At 35.6% G+C, this 14,191-nt stretch overlaps 1 protein-coding gene across 1 annotated transcript; it reads right to left on the bottom strand.

The window, feature by feature from the left end:
- Positions 1-224: 224 nt before the first annotated feature.
- Positions 225-13,870, bottom strand: LOC136818916 (serine/arginine-rich splicing factor 5-like). The gene is made up of 7 exons (XM_067075157.1): positions 13,594-13,870; positions 5,877-5,947; positions 3,897-3,983; positions 3,565-3,655; positions 2,802-2,875; positions 918-1,011; positions 225-746 (listed from the first exon to the last, which is right to left on the bottom strand). Exons 1-7 carry the CDS (start codon positions 13,735-13,737, stop codon positions 447-449), a joined length of 861 nt encoding a protein of 286 aa, XP_066931258.1. The 5' UTR covers positions 13,738-13,870; the 3' UTR covers positions 225-446.
- Between the last annotated feature and the right edge of the window lie 321 nt (positions 13,871-14,191).

The raw sequence follows: 14,191 nt of genomic DNA, 5'->3' as shown, positions 1-14,191 counted from the left end.
CGTAAAAGGGTTCGACGAGAAACATTGAAAAAAGACTTAAATTAACTTGAATTCGAAAAGCAAGTTTAGAAAGGTATATTATGACCAAAGTAAAGAAAGTGAAATCAGTTGACCCAATAAACATAGAATATTGCATAACATTAAGAGTGATAGCATATATTTCTAAGGATTGAGAATGCTGAAAAACTCCAGTCATCCTTAAAAAAATGTGTAGAACAAAAAAATTATTGGGTGACATTGTTCAAATTTATTTATTGCAAAAATGTTTTGTAGTATCCTTCCCACAGATAAAATGTATTTACAATCGAAAAAGGATAAAAAGGTTTGGTTCAGTCTCGGTTTGGTAAAAGAATTCTACTTTGTTCCCGTTTTCGCAACGATTGCGAGTGCATCACTCGAGCCGCCAAGAGTCGTACAGATATATCATACAGTTCTATGACAGTACGTTAATCTTCGGCAGGTGGCGGGGATCTTGACTTCGATCTTGACCTGGAACGACGTTCTGAGGCTGGTGTTTTACTTCGAGAACGACTTTTTGATCGAGATCGGGATCTTGTGCGAGAGCGTTTAGGTGAGCGAGATCTGCTGCGACTACGGCTTCTACTGCGTGATACTGATTTGGCAGGCGAGCGGCTTCGTCTTCTCCTACGGTCTGGTGATCGGGTACGACTTCTGGAACGCTTACGTGAACGGCTCCTGCTGCGACTCCTTGATCTTGAATGATCTCTTGGTGGCCCAGGGCTGTCCTGTATAGTGAAGATGAGTTTTTTTAAATTGTTGATTGTGTTTTGGTCTACAAGAAGGAAAGCTTACAAACTGTTACAAAAATAGTTTTTATGTACGATGTATCATTTCAATACTAATTTTTTTTCAATACTCTCTGAGCTTGATAGTAATTTTCAAAAAGCAAAACTTACATCAATGAGTGTCAATCGACGATCGTAAAATTCAACACCATCAAATTTCTTCATAGCTCTTTGCATTTCTTTGTATGTACGGAACTCAACAACCCTGGAAAAATAACGAGGCAGTTGCACTAGACAAATTTCCCTTCAAAATTTTAACAGTAGGGTAAATACTTCATTTTACTGACCACTGGCATTACAAACTCAGTGACATCAGTAACATCCATTAGCTTTAAGTGTGCACAAATCTTTGTTTTGCTTACCATTTTCTAACAAATAAAGAAAGTTGGTTGGTTCGGAGGTACTTCGAAGCCTCTTAATTTCAACTAAAGTATGTCCCAATATAATTTGCAGCGGAGACAAAAAGGCCGTAACTTTTGATAGAATTCGAAGTAGATAGCGGTTCTGCGCTTGTTTAAAAGATAAATTTGCAGTGGAATATCATCAGAAAAGAAAAAAATCAAAAAATGGAATACAAAGATGAAAAATGAAGAAGATGAAAATCAACTTCTTGTAGAATAATGCTATGATCTTCATTTTTATATCAGAAATTCTTTAATTTTAGAATGTCATAAATGCGAAAAAAAATTCAAACAATATTCATTCAGTCAAATAAGTATAATGCAATCACATGATAACGAGTGCAATTCGAATATAATTGCACGAGTTATTATGTGATTACGAGCTAATCGCACAATGGCTGTCACTACATTTTCCCAGTTAGGAAAGTAAATTACAGAGATTACACTGAGAGTTGTATATTTTTCTCTTCTCTTTATGTCTTTCTTTTATTGTTGTTTATTGATTTTCTTTCTCACAAAATAAATTTCGAATGCAATTAAAACGTTCGATGAAGAAAAAATGCAAGAAAAAAAACATTGAAACCAATTTTGTAAACATTGGCGCGGCATTGGAGAGTGTGATTAACGATTAATTGCTCTCTACAAGATCAGTGATAAAATTTGGACTATAGCTTTCGATGGAATAAATTTATTTGAAATTTTTTTTCACATTAATGATGTTCTAAGAACAAAGAATCACTCGTGTGATAATTATAGCACAATTATTGAAGTTGATTAAATTCTTTTTCTTCATTTTCTGATAAGTTTTGACTTTTTTTGATGATATTCCACTCCTGTTTATCTTTTCAACAAGCACAAAACCGCCATCTAATTCGAATTCTGTCAAAAGTTACAGCCTTTTTTGTCTCAGCTGCAAATTATATTGAGAGAGACTTTATATAGTTATTTATCCCAAATGTTTTTGAGTCGAAAGTTAAAGCCTGCTGGAGTTTAAAAAAGGGCAAAAAACAGGGTTATGCTTTAAATTTTCTATGCATTAAATCCATGTGAAAATAATTGTATACCTTAAAGGAAGAAATTTTGGCATAAATTTAATATGGCAGATGGCCGAAAAAGTTTTTAGGAGAAAAAAGTTTTTTAGAGGGAATTTAATTTGGCGGATGGATGAAAAAACTAAATTTGGCGGGAATTCAATTTGGCATTTGCTGAAAAATTTATCCTTAAAATGGCGTAAACAAAAAAAGCAAAAAAAAGCAAAACCACCTTAAAAGAGATCATATTTTCAAAAAGTTTAATTTGGAGGGAATTCAATTTGGTGGATGTCAGAAAAAAGAAAGGGGGAACTTCTAAAAACAATATGTCATAAAAAATCTGACGTTACAAAGTTACACTGCAATGCAATGGTTTCAAACCCAGGAACAAACAAAATCTGACGTTTTGTTTTAGAAAATCAGACTATGCCAGGGTATTTTTTAGCGTTATCAGTAAGCGTCAAAAAGCTGATATTATTAATACGCAGAGAACAAGGTCGGGGCTCGTTCTTAGCTTGGATAGATATCCTGAGAAGATAAGTTGTAAACAAATGCTCTCTTACCCTTCGCCCATTCTTTCCTTATTGGCTTTAGTAAATGTCACTTCGCCAGCTCCTCTGAAATAATCTTTCAATTCCTAAAGGAAAAACAAAATAAATGTGTTGATACATTCTAAAGACTGAGGGGCAGAAATAAATATAAACCTTTACCGTTATTGCAGGAGGATGTTGTTTTCGAATCTTGAAAGAAGATAATTACTTATAATATTCAATCACCATTGTTGAAACCAACAGAAACAAAAACATTGAATGATTCATGTGAACCACAGTTTGATAGCCAGCATAAGACTTTTGATAGATATGCCACCAAATTTTTTTTTGATAGGCCAGGGAAGATCTTAGAGCATTATGCAGAGTGGAAAGTGGCAGCCATGACTTCAAAAGCCAACCAAAAGATAGATAGATAAGCCATTTGATTGGCCAGTATTGATTAGATTAGAAGGGATTTCTAGCCAGGGAGCCAGTGAGTGACCAAACCAAGTGTAGGATTTTGGGATAAGCCAAATGGTTAGATTTGAATGATTTGATTTTTTACACCACACAGTGATTACCAAAACAGATATTCATTTCCTAAAAATTCATCATTTAAAAATTTTTGAAATCTATTTCAAATTTACATTTCTTCTATTTCTTTGCTTCAATTAACTTTCTTCAAACAAATAAAAGCAGTGTGAAGACTGCATTAAATGGAAAGGTGATTAAAAACTGGCTTTTAAATCTAAAATTATCAGAGAAAGATATCTGGAATTCTTTTTTATTAACTTACCGACCAACCAACACGAGAGGAGAGATTTTTTACAATTATTCGCCATTCTGTGTTATATGGGCGTGATCTGCCACCACCACCACCACCACCTCTGCAAAAAGTTATGTGATTGATTAAAGATACAGCTTAACTCAATATTAATTTTTTTCTAGGGTTATGTCGAAATATGTTCCTTCACATTTTTTATTTCAATTTAAATTATTGCTACACATAATACAGAACTCATTCAATAGGCCAAAACATTTAAGTTTCAATTTTTGATTGCATGTTCTTGGGGAAAAACCTGATTTTTAGAACATTTATAGGACAATATTGTAGAGACTTAAAGCTACCTGTCAAATCTGCGACCTCTGTCTCTGAATCCGCCACCACCACCACCACCTTCCCTTGGTGTGCCAGTTGCATGTTCTACTGTCAATCTGAAAAATATTTTTCTGATACTCAAACAAAGGGCTAAAGACTTGGTTGAAGAAAACAAAGAAATTTCTATTTTTTTAGTTTGGTTAAAATCAGCTTTTTGTAAAAGATATATGGCCCCCAAAACGGAGACGGCCCCCAAAACGGAGGTTTTCATTAATATGAAGATTCTGACTTGTAGATTTATCAGAATTAAACAATTTTTGTTTATTTTGAAAGAATGATGGGTATACTTAAAAATGAGCATGTTTTTGCTGGTTTGAGACAGATTCAAAATAACATATTTGCGTCTAAAGGAAATATTTTAACACCATAATTAGATAAAAATTGGGTATAACTCACTCTAGCTCCTTGGATATTGAAAATAAGTTATGAAAACGGGGTATAGAAAACTTTCTACACCTAATGCCGTTCAGAAAATGCAAATACATTTGTGACTTTAGAGGCTAGGTAAAAGATATAGCATTTTGAAGGTCAACCAGTATTTTGGAGCCCTAGAATCAGCATTGACAAAACCGAAAATTCTAAATATGAGAAAAAGAAAAAATCTTGGAATTCTATTCCTATCACCTTGAGTTAATAGTTTATAACAGAAAATTAACATTATATATATAAAAATTTTCGCTGAATCAGCAAAAATGGCAAATTCTGTCATTTTTTTGCAAAATATAGGAGAAAAATATCTTTAAAGCTTAATATTTTCAGTTTCAGTTAAGCTTTTTTTCTAAAATTTTCACAGCTTATTCCATACATGAATGGAACTATTTTCAAAAGAGATTTGTTTTCAAAAACTTGATTAAGACGTTGTTAAATCAAAATTGTCATTTTGAAAATTTCTAAATTTTCAGTTTGGACTTTGCAATATCGAAAATCTTGAAATATTTCATAAAAATCATAAATTTTACATCCATCGGGTCGTAAATTTAAGGGAAAACACAAATATGTTCATAGTTTTTCCCCCTATTACCACTGGGCTTAATAATTTGTTTTAACTACACCTCCGTTTTTGGGGCCCCAAACCTGCATTTTGACAACCAGGGGTATACTATAAAAATTTTATCAAATAAATTTATGCCCAAAACCCTCTAAATCATATTTCAAAACTATGGTCAAAATTTTGTATTCATATCTTAAAGATATCTCGAGAAATCGCTAAAATTTCAAACCTCCGTTTTGGGGGCCATTAGAAAAAAGCTACCTATCTTTAAGCGATTGAAAAATATTGTTGAAATTGAAAATTTTGAAAAAAAACTTCCAGGAAATAAAGTAGAGATGTTAAAGGGGTTCATGCAACAAAATTTTTTGTAAAATCTCTTTTTCTCTAGATTTGAGAGAAATTTCAAATTTGATCGCCGCTTTGGGGGCCACATACTGTAATGTGCTAAGCCCTTTTACCAATTAAGAACTTTGAAGTTGTCTACACTCCCAATTAATTTTGCCTTTTTGATAAGGCCAAAAGAGAAATAGCTTTGTTTCCGAAAACGCAGGTGAATTACAAAAACTTCCACCCCACTGGCCGCAAATTATACTTTTTAACATTTTCATACACTCTTGATTTTTCTTTCCAAGCAGAAATACAAAAGTTATGTGTGTTTTGCTCTAAAGCATAAATTTTATACAAGACAAATATCTAAGAATGTTTGTTCACCTTTGCTGTATAGTACATATAGTACTCTGTTACAAAACTTTAGTGTTTTATTGAAACATTCTACTTTTTTGAGCTGACTTTTCTGAAATAATCATCAGTTCGAGATTTTTTTTCAACAGCACAAAAATAAAATAATTTTTTCTGTGCCCAAGTGACTTTCAAAACAAGTTCACCCAGCTGATTTCTAGAAACAAGGCATCTTTTTTATTTGGCCTAAGGTTACAAGGAAAAATTGTAAATAATTTACCTAGATCCAAAAAATTCTTTTCTATCAAGCTCATAAACAGCATCATCTGCATCACGTTTATCTTCAAATTCCTGAAAAAGAAATTCAAAAATTTATCATCAAATCTAATTAGGGCATTTTTAAAATAATGAACATTTGAAAAAGTTATCAACATTTGGCGACCATAAAAATGTTCAGTTTCTAAGACCCAACTAAATTCCTACCTTTGCACTGGCTGAAAGATTTTAATGTCATCAAATGACACAAGCAGAACAAATCCTTTATAGTCACCACCTTTGTAACTTCTTATTAAGTTTTATAATTTTTTACCTATCGAAGGCGTTGAATATATTTTTATTTTATAGCAATATATTTCGCAGGTCTATTGACCTCTATGAAACAGAACTTATGATTTTACATTTTATAAAGTTTTTTCTCCCATTCTTTTATCAAACGCTCTTTGAAGACTTGTAAGGACGGTGCTTCAACAATATCTTCTTCTAGATCATTCCAAGGTTTCACACTTCTGTAAAAAAGAGAGTTGCTTTGGTAGCCTCTCATACCGTCATTAGCAAAGTTCCTTTGAAGCTCGTAATCGTGCTGACGTCGTGGTCGTGTTCGAGGAGTAAATTTCTCTGATCTTATAGACTCGTCATAAATGTGGAGGTTCTTGAAAACTTCCATCATATCACCAACTTGCCGCCTGGTCTTTAAGCTAGGTAGATTGATGAGTCGTAGCCGATCTTCGTATGAGTAGTTTCTATAGCAACTAACTAGCCTTGTAGCTCTTCGTTGGACGCCCTCGATTGCATTGATATGTTTGATTAGCCTTGGAGACCATACTACATGTGCATATTCCAAATGGGGTCTGACAAATGCAATGAAAAGCGTTCGAAACATATCTGGTGAGAGAAATTCGAAGCTCCTGCTAATCAAGCCAACGATAGAGTTAGCTTTCTTGATTTTACTGAATATATGGGCTTCAAAGGTCAGGTCACTATCGATTATCACTCCTAGATCTTTTTCTTGGTCAACATGTTCTAGAACAGATCCTGCTATGGTATAGGGATGGGCATATTTGATGTTCCAAAATTTACCCAGTGTTAAAACATGACACTTGTTCGGATGAAATTCTAAAAGCCAGTCCTTTGACCATTTTTCCATGGCATCAATGTCCTCCTGTAGCCTGAGCGCATCTTCGGCGTTGTTTATTTCTTCCACCAGTTTTGTATCGTCAGCAAACAGGAACATTTCTGCTTTCGTAGCCTCTGGTAAATCATTGATGTACAAAACAAAAAGTAGTGGACCAAGTACACTTCCTTGTGGAACTCCACTCATAACTTTACATCTTCTCGACAATGTTCCGTTTACCTTAACATATTGATAACGGTCAACGAGGAAGGACTGTATCCAGTTGAGCTCCGATCCTCTGACTCCATAAGCATTCAGCTTTTTCAGCAGCCTGCGGTGTGGTACAGTGTCAAAGGCCTTCGCGAAGTCAAAATAAATCACATCAACTACTTTATTATTTGATATCGAATCCGCACATTTATCAAGGTATGTAAGTAATTGTGTTACCGTTGATCTCTTTGGCATAAACCCATGTTGTTTACTAGATAATAGTTTTTCATCTACCAGATGTTTCATAATTTGGTCCCTTAGCGCTCTTTCCATCAGTCTGCAAGCGATGGATGTAAGACTGACTGGTCTGTAATTTTCAGCTAGATTTTTGCTCCCTTTTTTATATATTGGTGACACATGTGCAACCTTCCATCCGTCTGGCAGAGTACTTTCATCAAATGATTTAGTCATGATTGTGTGGAGCGGGACAGCTATGTAGTCCGCTAGCTCCTTCAACATAATTGGATGAATTTCGTCCGGACCAATTGACTTATTTGGGTTGAGACCTTTAAGTTCTTTTTTGACCATTTCCAAAGTGAGATTAAACTCTACTTTAGAATCGGTACGTGATTGAAACTCCGGAAGACTATCATCAGGCTCTTTCGTGAATACACTACAGAACTGATCCTGTAGTATATCAGCTTTGTCTTCGTCCGTATAGTGAAGAGAAGATTTATCCGTTGGGTTGCGCAGGAGAGGCGAGATCCCAGATTTTGTTTTCATGGAGTTACGAACATGTCTCCAAAATCTTTTTGGACTCCTCTTTGCTTGCCCACATATCCGTTTTTCAAGTTCCCTTTTTACTTGTGTTATCTTTCTGTTAGCTTCGTTCCGTGCAATCACATACTCAACTCTAGACAGTTCCTCTCTACTGGTACCGATCGATCGTATCCACTTTCGATGAAGACGCCGCTTTTCTTTAAGGTATTGTTGGATTTCCTGATTTATTGCAAATCTTCCTCTTTTCCCATAGACTCGTTTCGTTGCTGAAAGTGGGACAAATTCGGCCCTTAGTTCCAGTAGTTTTTCTTGAAACATCTTCCAGCAACCATTCACTTGATGGTTTTCAGCTCGGACCTTGAAATCGTCTACTCATCCTGAAGACTCCAGGTGTCTTTTCATCGCCGCAAAATCTGCTTTATTATAATTGAACCTCTCAGTTAACACTTCTGGGTCGAGATAGCATTCAAATGAAAATGAGAGTACGTTACGGTCACTTTTGCAAAGAGGAGCTAAGTAGTTGATTTTATTGACTTGGTCTTCTTCATTAGTGAGTATCAAATCGATTAACGATGGTTCATCTGTTCCTCTTGCTCTAGTCGGCTCATCAACGTGCTGGAAGAAGAATGTGTCCCTCAAGGCATCGAGAAACTGTTCATCTTCCTTTGTTTCGTCGTGGGGTGTCGACCAATACTCCCAGTTGATGTCTTTGTAATTGAAATCTCCAACAATGCATTTATGAGTATACTTATTGTTCATGCCAATTTCCCTAAGTAGTAGGTTGAGTGAAGCATTATTTTTGGCAGATGTCTCTGTGTTGGTAGGACTTCTATACATACACCCAAATAACAAAGTGTCATTACCTTGTAACTTAATTTCGACCATGCAAGCTTCTTGGAATTCAGTCTCGAATCTTATTTCGACAACAAGATCTTTTATCGATTCATGTGTTAGAATGACGATTCCACGGCCAACTTTATTTAGTGCATTCGTTTCGAAAGGTGCTGAATATCCCTGAATGGAAAAGTCCTCAATGAGACGTTCTCTCTTCCAATTTTTCGGTTTTACTTCGCATATTGCTATCATGTGAGGTTTTGATTTGGTAACTATCTCAACAAGTTCTTTCTTCTTTTTCTTCGTGAGCTGATCGGCGTTCGTGTATATGATGTTTAGGTTTTTTCGAACTTCTTTTTTCTGTAACTTCTTTTTAGGTTTTTCCGTATTTTTAATATTTTTTTGTGTTTTTTTGTTTGTGATTACGGGATTTAATGGTTTTGATTTCGTGGAAACTTCTTGTGGTAATACCCGTTTTTTGAATCCCCTCTAACGCGCCAAACCCACTCAGGATCATCCAAGTTGAGTTATTTTGCTTTATCTGCCCATTCTTTGAGCACTAGCCTCTCTGTTTGTGTAAGGTCTTCATATATGGTAAATAAATACAGCAGATTTTTCCTGTGAAATATGGCTCTGAAACTTTTTGTGTTGCCGATAATTACTTTTGAGGAAGTAAATGAGTCCAAAACTGTGGATTTTAAGCAAAATGCTGATATTGATGCCTAATGAGCCTTTAAACTAAAGAACCAAAGTTGTTGATTTTCTTTCTCTCATTGATTCCACTACCTACCTATTTGTACCTATTCCTGATTCCTTCAATCAAAATCAAGCACTTTGGTAACTGGCCGTTTTTTTGACTTAGAAATTGAAATTGGTAATTGCTGTAGGTGCCAAAATTATTTAAACTTCTATCTGCAGTGCGGATCTTATTGCGATTCTCAGATTTACAGAAAACACCACAATTTGTGCTCATTTGACTCATTTTTACTCATTGATATCTATTGCCCAAACTGTTAACCTTTTTAGCTTAAGGGAAGAACGTTTGAATTTCCCAACTCCAAATGACAGTTGATGAATTAGCCAATCCGTCTTTTCGCAACGCTTCCCTCAGCACGCGCTGCAATTTTTCGCAACGTTCTCAATGAAAGTGTGCGATTATGAACAAAGTAGCATTTCTTCCATAAATGATTGTGAATTATCACTAGGTAGGAAATTAAAATGCTAGGGTGAACAGGGGGGGGGGCAAGCAGTTAGTACACGACACCCATGACACTTAGTACCGTGGTGGGTCCATTTTTCAAATTTTCAAAATGCAGTTAGTACACCAGTGTACTAGCTGCCAAAAGGGGTGGTGTATATTTTCAAATTTGCAAAATACAGTTAGTACACCTGTGTACTAACTGCCGAAAGGGGTGGTGTATACAGAATTTTGGAAGAAAAAAGGTGTATTAACTGTTTCAAAACGAGAATTTTAAACTAGATTTCTCAGATTTTTACTGTTATCAGTTTATGAGAGGTTTATGGTTCTATCTTTTTTATGTATCTTCTTTCTAGGACAGTCAGGAATACCTTTTAACAGCTTGACACATGACATTACAATTCTAGGAACTCTTAGAACTCTTAGAAATATTCAAAATAAAACATTCGAATTTTAAAATTTCGAACTTTCGAACGTTTTCTGTTTTGTTTTGGTAATCCAATCATCCGATCCATAATCGGGAAAAATAGAAAATATTATCTAAAGATGGTGGATAAGTTGCTGAACAAACATGCTGTGTTTTCTGTCTGAAAAATGTTTCTAGAAAGTCATTATTGTCACTTTAACTAGGTTAGAAACTGGTTAAAACTACTACAGTTTCATCGAGAGATATGATTATACTTTTTACAAAAAAGGAAAAACTTGGAAAATGACTCTTTTTGTGTGTTTTTGTCTCGTTTTTCCTGATAGTGTACTTATATGTGTACTTATATATCTAGCTGATTGCTATAGCTAGTCTTACTGCTTGCCTTGAAATTGTATTACACATAACTTAGTCCTTTGCAAAAACTTCCTGGAAAAAGTTAGGCCTCTTGGCACTATTTCAGCGGGATATTAAGAACTCAAGGGTGTATAAGTTGTATAATTTTGTTTCTCCTAGTGTTAATACTAATTTACCTTACGTTATTTTTTATTTACTAGTGTTTTCATTGACTAACTGGTAAATATTAATTTTGAAAAAAAAATTATTGATCAATTCCCCCCCCCCCACTGCGGTTGACCTTTTCCATAATTTGTTATATTTTTATTTGTTTGAAAGTAGTTAGTGGTAAAAACCTGGTAAAGACAGGTAAAAACGTAAAAATACACCTCATAAAACCTCCCTGGGGTGTGAAATTCACCTGGAATGCACCGTAGAGAGACGGATCCTTATTTTGGGGGGTGGTATATATATTGAGCAAGGTCAAAGACAGTTAGTACACGGTGTACTAAGTGACAGGGGGTGGTGGTGGGGTACAGATTTTTCCAAAAATCAGTTAGTACACATAGTGTTCTGTACTAACTGCTTGCCCCCCCCTGGGGTGAAAAGTTTCCTTTTGGGTTGTTCTTTAAAATGCACATCATTTTGGGACCCGGTCCAGGCCCTGGAATGCTTGTTTTTGTCCATAGGCCATGGCTGCGAAATTATGCAGCGATAAAGCTGCAGAATATTACAACGCAAAAAATGCAAAATTACGCAATGTTGCAGATCTATGCAATTTCCCTCACCTTGACTACCGTGAGTGGTCTAAATCCGACAGCCCTGCCTAAATCCGGCCCCCCAAATAGCTGCTATGAAAAAAAATTCTATGTTTACTAACATTCCATCTCCAAGTTGAACAATAAACTATATTACAAGAACTCTCAAAACAAAACATCTAACAAGATGTCAGTTTTTAAATATGATAAAAAAGTGTAAAAATAATTACCTCTATTATTCTGAATCCATTGCTTGTGTTTAAAACGTTAACAATTTTGTAATAAAAAATTATATTTTGTATGAGAAGCAATTATTCTTATATTTGGATTTAGGCAGGGCTGTCAGATTTAGGACCACTCCATTTGAAAATTTCAGGCGTGTGGTCAATCACACTCCTAAAACCTTAATTTTAGTAATTTAGGCGTGTGATAAGGAGTGCTATGCACAACTTTCAGTTGTGAAACTTACTTTATGGGGTGCGATTGATCGCACTCCTCAGACATTTTAGGTGTGTGTGGAGGTGTGCGCGTGCTATCGCACGCCTCAAATGATGCAGCCTGCCACTCACGGAACTGTTCTCAGCTTTGGTCACCAAACAGCATCCACCAAATTCTGAATCTGTACAAAAGAACTTTTTTAATAAAATCAAAGGCCTTAGTGCTTTCGATTATTGGAAACATTTGAAAATTTTGAAAATGTATTCTGTACAAAGGAGGAGGGAGAGATACAGAAGTATTTATATTTGGTCGATACTAGAGGGTATAGTACCAAATTTCAGCCACACTGAAGGAGACGGACTGTAAAAGGTGGTCAACTACGAACAATTGAGTGAAGTAGCTTTCGCAAATTTATTTGTGAGAGCTTAGCTGTACAGGGTCAAAAACTCTTCAACAGTATTCCCTCTGATATACGAAATATCACTGGCTGTTCAAAAGATTCAAGACAGTTAGGGAAACCATCTAGGATCCTGCCATTCTATAAGCCAGCAAAAACTAAATGACACTTGTTAACTTAAGCTTCTTACCATTTTCCATGGAAAACAACCCAAGACATTGCTACTTCCCAAAGCCAGAGACCAAAACAAATTATCTTCCAAGATTATGGCGCCCTTTTGGATCTATTGTTAAGGCTTTCTAAAATGGTGGAAAGAGTTGCGGAAAGACCAGATGCTCGCTGATTCGAGGGTGGTAACGCCAAAACGCCCAAAATGATCTTCCAACAGAGGCGAGTTAGTTGCCGCGCAAGTTACGTCATGCACTCCACCGCAGCGCATAGAGAAGCGTGTTTAAATGAATATCATTAATTATAAGAATATCTTATGTGCTTACTTTCAGTAAACTTCGAGTGCTTCATTAAAGATGAAGAAGGTAAGAAGACAAAAAATGCGCTGGATAATTTTCATTGTAACAACAGTTTGGTCAATCATTGCTGAAAGTTTGAAAAAGTTTTTCCGACGCAAAAGAAAATGTCAGCCAATTAAAAGCACAGTGTGCTTATACTTACTATGTTGGCTACATCGTCTAGGCTAAAAAAAGTGCCAAAAGACACAAACGCCATTTTTTAATGAGTGAAGTTATGATTTTTTTTGATTGCGGCCGCGTACAGGAACTCGCCAAATGTTCCTAGCTGCAAGAAACAACTTAATAAATAAAAAACGAGATTGGCTGAATCAAATGCTCTTTTCGATCAAATTACACATGTTGGGCTTAACGAGAAGCTGGACAGATGAATATCATCAAATCAAACTGAAGTATACTGAAGTAAGTATACACCTGTGAAAAGTCTCGCTCATCTTCTTTGGAAAATGATGAAAACTGTATAAATAGTGGTGGAACAAGTATTTTGAATCTTCAAGCAAATAGAACGTTACTTTGCTTACAAATTAATCTTTAAAGTGATAAAACACAGTGAAAAGCTAAAAATTTCTCAGCAGACTACAAGACTCTAGTAAGCTCTTTCTCAGGACTGCAGTCAATATACAACAAAGGACCATTGTTGAAAGGGGGCATAGTATTCATAATCTAGATTTCAATATTGAAAAGGCGAAAAAAGTTCAAAAACCTTACCACAAAGGCGTATCCAAGTTTGACATCTACATTCTTCACCTTTGAAAATCCTTTATCTCGGAAAAACTTTTCAACGTCCCTTGTCCGAGCTTCTGGGTTAAGTCTTCCAACAAAGACTCTGTTCTTATTGAACTCTCTACTCATGACTGCTTATTTTCTTTGTGAAGTGAAGAAGGAGGACAACCGCAACCACTGGACAGCGATGTTTGCTTCAGAAAGACTGAAATTTGCATTTGAGTGAAATATACAAAATGGCGGAAAAGAATATTGAACACGTGACACTACCGCGCGCAGAAAAAATGCTAGAGCGGGTCAGCAGAAATTTTAGGGTTGCGAGCTGACGGGGGGGGGGGGGGGGGGACCCTTACCCGGGACTAAAAAGGAGAAAACTAAGAAAATTTTTGGGAATTTTGCGACCCTTAGCGGGACAAATTTGACCAATTTTGACCAAATTTGGATCTTTCAGGGGGTAGAAAGTTTAAATTTTCTTATTTTTCCCACCCTTAGTGGGACTGAAATTTGATTTTCTGATTTTTCCGACCCTCAGGACTTATCCTAAATTCTAAAAGGTACTTTTAGCCTTAAGGGCGGCGGCACA

The sequence above is a fragment of the Clytia hemisphaerica genome, unplaced genomic scaffold, assembly GCF_902728285.1.
Source record: "Clytia hemisphaerica strain Z4C2 unplaced genomic scaffold, Clytia hemisphaerica genome assembly, whole genome shotgun sequence".
Classification (NCBI taxonomy): Eukaryota; Metazoa; Cnidaria; class Hydrozoa; order Leptothecata; family Clytiidae; genus Clytia; species Clytia hemisphaerica.
This window is presented reverse-complemented; position numbering and strand designations above follow the sequence as displayed.